At 35.7% G+C, this 7623-nt stretch overlaps 2 protein-coding genes across 2 annotated transcripts; one reads left to right on the forward strand and one right to left on the reverse strand.

The window, feature by feature from the left end:
* Window positions 1-616: 616 nt before the first annotated feature.
* Window positions 617-6564, forward strand: LOC103935304 (myosin-2 heavy chain-like). Its single transcript, XM_048591861.1, has 8 exons — window positions 617-743; window positions 1929-1967; window positions 2083-2777; window positions 3078-3800; window positions 4178-4315; window positions 4671-5153; window positions 5280-5348; window positions 5471-6564. The coding sequence occupies exons 2-8, from the start codon at window positions 1958-1960 to the stop codon at window positions 5921-5923; spliced, it is 2571 nt and encodes an 856-aa protein (XP_048447818.1). The 5' UTR covers window positions 617-743; window positions 1929-1957; the 3' UTR covers window positions 5924-6564.
* A 363-nt stretch (window positions 6565-6927) lies between these two features.
* On the reverse strand, window positions 6928-7623 carry LOC103935303 (E3 ubiquitin-protein ligase CIP8-like). Its single transcript, XM_009345066.2, has one exon. It carries the CDS (start codon window positions 7621-7623, stop codon window positions 6928-6930), a length of 696 nt encoding a protein of 231 aa, XP_009343341.2.

Raw genomic sequence — 7623 nt, forward strand, 5'->3', positions numbered from 1 at the left:
AATTTCGACGATTATAAACAATAAAATCACTATTTGTTTAATATAATATTTTTTAAGAAAGTTTAATCAAAAGTAATGGTTTTAAAAACATAATATAATATTTTGACACAATTTGTGTCAGATATAACTGTCAGAATTAGTATAAAAAAGTTTGAAAATATTTGTATCGGTTATAACCGCCAAAGTTAGTATAAAAAATTCAAAAATAATTGACAGATTTGACACATTACTTACTCATGTCGGATATATTCCCCAGAATTGGTTAAAATTATTTAAAAGATGTATCTAATTGAGTTAAGGGCCCACTTCATTATTCTTGTTGGATATAACCGACATTAATACTTTATTTTCTGACACTTTTTGTTGTCTGAAAACATTTTATCCAACAGTAACAATATAAAATTGCCACTACTAACCGACACAATAAGCCAATTTTGTAGTAGTGGCGGTTTCAGAAACAACGTGGGTGTAAAAAGTAAGGATAAAATTGTCACTTGCCAAAATAGTTGACTAGGATTTTAATTTTGGTTATTTATTTATTTAAGGGGATATTATTTTTTGTTGTAGTTAGCTCGGATACAAAATCCTTTTCCCAAGTTATGTAGAAGTCGAACACAAAAAGGAGACCTGTATCTTTATATATAGGGTTCGCGCATGAGAGAAAACACACCCAAAACCCTAGCTCTCTCTCTTCGACCTTGAAGAAGGACGAAGCCCAAGGTTAATTGGCTCTTCTTGTTACTGTGAGTGCTGAATTCCCTTTAGTTATCCTACACGCATAAGTTCTTATATATACCGTAGTCTTTATTTTTATGCAGATAGCATACATATATTTCATGTTGAGTGGTATGCTAGCCAAATACATCACGTTTCTTTTCTAATTGATTTTGATTACCATAAATTCGGTATTCAAATTTTTGTTCTTGTTAGGGTTGAGAAACATGAGATAATCGTAATCAGAGAGTCGAAGTTGAGACTTTTAATGACATCAAGTCAGTGAGTCTGGATGCTTTTTTATTTTTTTTATGATATTTGATATTTGAATGTGTTTTTATCGTATTTGAAATCACTGAATCTGGAGGAGAATGGTTTAAAATTAAACTGATGTCTTACCACCAGAAACTAACTTGACTTTGCTTTGACTAGTTTTTTAAACCCACTGGACCTCCGTTTGTCTGGTCCTGTAACCCTAGCGAGAAACCCTAGCTATCTAATGGACGAGGTTTTTCAGTGTTTCTTTTAAAGTATAAATCTGTGATATTATAATTAATCTTTCTTTCCCTAGTGTTACTGGGAATATGAAGGATGGATTGAGAGACACCTTCCACTTGTATGGGATTTTGCTATTTTACCTGATATAGCTTTTTTATGTACGAGTTATGAATAATGATCTTCAGTAGATGTTAAACTTTTTCCATGTTGAGAAATCGTATGATTTAAAGAGTTATTGCCGTTGTTTGCATTAAGTTTCATCATGATTTGGTAGGGGCATAAAACGAGCACCAAGCAGGAGAATGCCTATTATGGCATGGGTACGCTGTCATCATGGTGTCTCATGCCAATAATACAATGTCATGTTTTAGTCTTTTCCCACGTAACATTATATGATTGGCCCGGAATGCCACAATGATGATGTAGGTGTGACATTAAGTTAGTCTCTCTAACCAGGAGTTCTTCTGGGGCATATCTGTCTCAAGTGTATTCTGTTTGATACTACATATAATACATAATTAAATACGTATTACATTTTAAACCCAGTTGTTTAATTCTCAGATTTTGGTGAAGTACCATTTACATGATATGCAGTAATTTTTAGTATGAATGCATCTATGTTTGCATAAAAGCATACATATATGTGCTTGTATATATCAACAACTGGTGTAAGTGGTTTCATTATTTGGACTGTTTCAATTTCTTCTGCTTTGTAGGATTGAAGACGTATTGCAGTCCGGCAGATATGGACTTTGGTGAGTAACATTTTCTTAAGTAATTAGGTTTCTGATTACCCATGTTGTCTTTGCCTTTGAAAAGGGCAGGAAAAATAATTAGCTTATTTTGTTTTTCATGTTATGTTGTCAATAGTGTACTTTAAAGACCAGCAGAACTTGAAAAAGCTTGAGAAAATTGAGAAGTTTGAAGCTCAACAGACGGTGGAACTGAAGAAAATTATTGTGCAGCGTGATGCTGAAAACAAAGAGCTTGCCAAACATCTCGAGATAACAGAGGATCAAATTAATGAACTCGAGAAACATCTTGCGCAGACTGAAGCTGATAAGGAGACACTTAAGAAAAAACTTCTTGGACTACAGAATGAAGCTAAAATAAACAAACAGCTTAGCATGAAAGTGCTTGAGCTGCAAAATGTAGCTGATCAAAACAAAAAACTGAAGAACGATCTTGAGAAAAAGCTTGAGCAGAGCGAATCTCGGAAGAAAGAGCTTAGTGAAGAACTTCAGAAGATTAAGGATAAAAAGGAAGAGCTTGAGGAAATTCTCGACATAAATGAGGCTGAAATGGAAGAGCTTGAGGAAGCTCTCGAGAAAATCAAGACTGAAAAGGAAGATCTTGAGGCTGAAAAGGAAGCTCTTGAAGACGAGCTTGCGCAGATCGAGGTTGATAAGAAGGCATTTAACAAGAAAGTGCTTGATTTGCAGAGTGAGGTTGATCAAAACAAAGAGCACCAGATTGATCTTGAGAAAATGATTGAACAGTGTGAAGCTCAGAAGAAAGAGCTTAAAGAAGAGCTCGAGGAGAGTGAGGTGCAACTGCAACACACGGTATTCTTCTTTTTCTCAACTTTAAACCAATTTACGTTTTTTGGTCTTGATTAGATATTGATTCTTTGATCAGGTATACTATTGTGATTATCTAAGTAGGTTTAAAATTGTACTTGAAAAATCGCATACATTTTAGTCAACCTACTGTGTGTGTGTGTTACATATATGTATATGTACGTATATTTATTATTTATATACGTATCATATAACATACATAATCAAAGGACCTACAATTTTATGTTTAACATTATATTCAAACAAATACCCAATTAAGAAGCTTGTTTTTCTTGGTGAATGCAGAAGAATGAGCTTGGGAAAGTGATTGAACAGAAGGATGCTGAAAAGGTAGCTCTTATGCAAAAGCTTGGGAAAACGGAAGCCAGTAAGGTCGAGCTTATGATAATTATTGCGCTGCGGGATGCTGAAAAGAAAGATCTTACCAAACATCTGGATAACACAGAGGCTCAAATTGATGAATTAGAGAAAGATCTTGAGCAGACTGAAGCTGATAAGGAGGCACTTAGGGAAAAAGTTCTTCAGCTGCAGAATGAAGCTAAGATGAACAAACAGCTTAGAATGAAAGTGCTTGAGCTGCAAAATGTGGCTGATCAAAACAAAAAACTTAAGAACGATCTTGAGAAAAAGCTTGAGCAGAGCGAATCTCAGAAGGAAGAACTTAGGGAAGAACTTGAGGAGATTGAGGCTGAAAAGGAAGCTCTTCAGGCTGAAAAGGAAGGTCTTGAGGAAGATCTTGAGAAAATTGAGGCTGAAAAGGAAGATCTCGAGGCAATTGAGGCTGAAAAGGAAGATCTTGAGGCTGAAAAGGAAGCTCTTGAAGACGAGATTGTGCAGATCAAGGCTGACAAGAAGGCACTTAACAAGAAAGTGCTTGAGTTGCAGACTGAGATTGATCAAAACAAAGAGCATCAGAATGATCTTGAGAAAAAGATTGAACAGAGTGAAGCTCAAAAGAAAGAGCTTAAAGGAGAGCTTGAGGAGAATGAAACCCAACTGCAACAAATGGTATTCTTCTTTTCTCAACTTTAAACCAATTTACGTTTTTGATCTTTTTAAGATTGTTATCATAGTAAATTTTATTTTTCATCCCCGGTTAAGATTTTTTTTTCTTCTTTTAAATTAACTTGGGTGCTATATTAGATTTTGATTTCGATTCTTTGATCGTGTATGCTATTGTGAATATCTAAGTAGAATTAGAATTGCATCTGTGAAATCATATATTTGGTCAACCTACTGTGTGTGTGTGTATTATATACACATATATTTATATGTATATATGTGTCATATAACCTAATTGATCAAAGGACCTACAATTTGTATCTTAACATTATATTCAAAACAGTATACCTAATTAAGAAGGTTGTTTTGCTTGGTGAATGCAGAAGAATGAGCTTGAGAAAGTGATTGAACAGAAGGATGCTGAAAAGGAAGCTCTTATGATAAAGCTTAGGCAAACTGAAGCTGGAAAGGGCGAGCTTAAGAAATCCCTTGAACGTTTTGGGATGGAACTGCAAGAGCTGGTATCGTTTTCTTCTCAAGTTAACATCAATTTAATTACACAAGTCTATTTTGGGATTAAAATTAATAATAGATTCCTTAGGCATGATTTCTTTTTCCATTAAACCTGAGTGTTGGATTAGGATTGTGATTATGGTCATAAGTGTATTTTTGTATGCATCCAGTATTGATCATAATAACGGACCTAATCCAGGACCTACAATTTTATTGGAGGATGAAAATCTAATACCCCTTCAAATAATGACTTGTCTCTGCCATAAACTAGAACTGTAGAACATTATCATGAGTCATGAGGCTTGATATTCGATTAGATTAACAATTCTTCACCGGACAATTGTCCGACTTGTTGAATTTCAGACGAAAATGAGCGAGGAGAAATCACATAGGTTCATCACGCTTGAGAATGATTTTCAGAAGAGGTTGGAGCAAAGTGAAAGTCAGAAGAAAGAGCTTGAGAAAATGGTTGAGGACGGTAATTCTCAAAATGAAGATCTTATGAAAGAGCTTGAGAAGATTCAAGCTGAAAAGATTAACCTCAATATAGCGCTTGAGCAGAAAAATAAAGCTTACAAAGATGGAGCCTTTCTTTTTAGGAAGAAGCAACTTGAGAACATAGAGCTTACCAAGAAAATGGCTGAGCTAGAGGGGGAAGCTGATCTAAACAAAGAGCTTGAAATTAATTTTGAGAGAGAGCTTGAGCGTAATGAATGTCAGCAGAAAGAGCTTGAGCAGACTAGAGCTGAAAAGCTAGAGCTTACGTTTCAGGTTGAACAGACTAAAACTGAAAAGATAAATCTTATGAAAGCTCTTGCACAGATGGAGATGCAACTGCACGAAATGGTACTTTTCTTATTCTCAAAGTATAGCTTAATTAATGTAGTTTTATTTGTAACTATTATTTAATCGGAGTTTTGTGGACTAAAAGAGTTATATAGTGGGGCTAATGTACTGGCTTTATTCTTTCAGAATGGGACGGTTGTTTTAGAGCAACAGAAGGCTGATGAGTTGGCGGCGTCTTTGGCCAAAGAACGAAAGGTTTGTTTAATTAATTTCCTATTTTATTTGTGACTGGGAACATTTCGATTCATGAACCATGATCGTATACGCATTACATAACCTATAATTATTTTTCTTATTTATTTTTTGTGATTGATTAGAAACGGAAGAGTTATCGGAAAAAGCTCCAGTCTGCCAACAGTGAATTGGAAAAGAAGCTTGATGGTGTACAGAAGAAGTCTGCCGGCAGTGAATTGGAAAAGAAGCTTGATGATGTACAGGAGTCTGCCAACAGTGAATTGGAAAAGAAGCTTGTTGATGTACAGGAGTCTTCCAGCAATGAATTGGAAAAGAAGCTTGATGATGTACAGGAGGAGTCTTCCAGCAATGAATTGGAAAAGAAGCTTGATGATGTACAGGAGGAGTCTTCCAGCAATGAATTTGAAAAGAAGCTTGATGATGTACAGGAGTCTGCCGGCAGTGAGTTGGAAAAGAAGCTTGATGATGTACAGAAGGAGTCTGGCAGCACTGAATTGGAAAAGAAGGTTGATGATGAACAGAAGGAAAGCTCAGATGAGCTCGAAGTTTCTGATGATGATTGGCTTAAAGTTTAAGTAGCTTTATTTGACTTAAGTTCGGTTGCCATAGATTTAAACGCTTAACTTTGTTTAATTTGTTTAAAGTACATCATATGTATGTAACTTGCCTAAATCTTTTTGCGGTTGGAACAAACGATTGATTATATATGCTTTTTACCGGTAAATAACTATTTGTGGATTTTCAAGTCATATGGTTTTTTTTTTTTTTTTTTTCCTTTCTCGTATCTGCTTTCCCGTTTCTTCCTTACCCCCTTCATTTTCTCGATCTCTTTTTATTATTTTATGTCTCTGAAGATTGCAATGTTTGTTTTAATGTTAAGTATCTTTTACAATTTTTTGTTATCAGAGTAATTTCATGTAGATTCCAACCACATGAGGCGTATTCTCCACTGAACCCTAATAAGTTTGCTTTCTTCTACAGTTGGTGTTTGTTACTATATATTTTTTTAATATATATGATATTATCTACATAGAGGTGGGGAGTTGGATAAGCCTCACAATGGGCTAGCCATAATAATTTGGTTTGCATTTGCTTTTGATGAGGATCAAACTTAAGACCTTTCACTTACAAATGAAAAGGAATACCACTAGACATTAATACTAAATAGCGGCGCTTGTACCATTTTGACTGATAAAAATGACACTATCTAAACATTAAAAGAAACAACTATTATATATAGGAACTAATCACTTTGAGGAGGGCTGGACTAGCTAGGGCTAAATTGGTACTATTGTAGTATCAGAAGTGGTTTTTGCATGCAAAATGGTAGATAAGTGATAGAAGTAAAATTATTTAATTAAATTAACTAATGAACATACAAATTCGACCCCAATATTCATAAAAATCTCAGTCTTTCTATCATCACAGCAGTCAAGAATTTTATTGTACCACAAACATTGAAACATAATTAAGTTCAAAAAGACCAAAATGCATAGCAAATTGGGAAGAACAATAACCAGATTAATCATTAACAAAACAGATCAAATTCGACTTATTATTACGACAATAATTTCTGTCATCATCCATCAGCAGGCATGGAGTACCTACACAACGGGCAATTCCTGCTTCTCTGCAGCCACTCCACAATACAATCTCCATGGTAAAGATGTGAGCACGGCATCCGAGTTGCTTCTGAGCCAACCATCATCTCCTCCCTGCAAATAGAACACATTGTTGTGGCATTGACTGTCGTCCTCTCCAACTCCTCAATGGACGATTTACTTGCCGGTACAAATTGAGGCTCAGCACCACCATCCTCTATGTCCATGTTGATGTCCCCAATATCTGACAAGTATGTCCCATAAACACTGACTTCGACGTACACCCCCATATGAAAAACCTCTCGACCTGGAAAATAAGTATCATTTTCCAGGGCCCAGGAGTAGGCTTCGTACAATATTTCAGCTATTATGGGTGGATGAGCCAGGAGAGGAATATGAAGGCCCGAAAGAGTGTTGGATATGAGAAGACCCATGTCACTCTCTGGATCAAATTGTAGTTCCATTGTGGCATCAGTCACGCTCAAGTGTTCTTCTATCGCTGCGTCCTCTTCTTCCACTTCCTCCGAAACCCTAGGCTGGTGGCGTCTGATTGTTGCCTTGATATACATCACAAAATGCATGCTTCGTTCGTTGTCTTCAAACTCATCAATTCCATGAACCCATGTATCACAATAAGGCTCACCCACCACTAATTCCCTTCCGTGATTGGCCAT

This window comes from the organism of the source record quoted next, unplaced genomic scaffold (genome assembly GCF_019419815.1).
Source record: "Pyrus x bretschneideri cultivar Hongxiangsu unplaced genomic scaffold, Pyrus_bretschneideri_v1 Contig35, whole genome shotgun sequence".
Lineage (NCBI taxonomy): Eukaryota > Viridiplantae > Streptophyta > Magnoliopsida > Rosales > Rosaceae > Pyrus > Pyrus x bretschneideri.

Excerpts from the sequence above, each read along its gene's own strand:
- LOC103935304 (XM_048591861.1), top strand. Across the intron at positions 2,778-3,077 it reads AGGTGCAACTGCAACACACG|AAGAATGAGCTTGGGAAAGT; the intron begins GTATTCTTCTTT and ends TGGTGAATGCAG. Across the intron at positions 3,801-4,177 it reads AAACCCAACTGCAACAAATG|AAGAATGAGCTTGAGAAAGT; the intron begins GTATTCTTCTTT and ends TGGTGAATGCAG.
- LOC103935303 (XM_009345066.2), bottom strand. The coding sequence starts at position 7,623 with ATGGCCAATCACGGAAGGGAATTAGTGGTGGGTGAGCCTTATTGTGAT.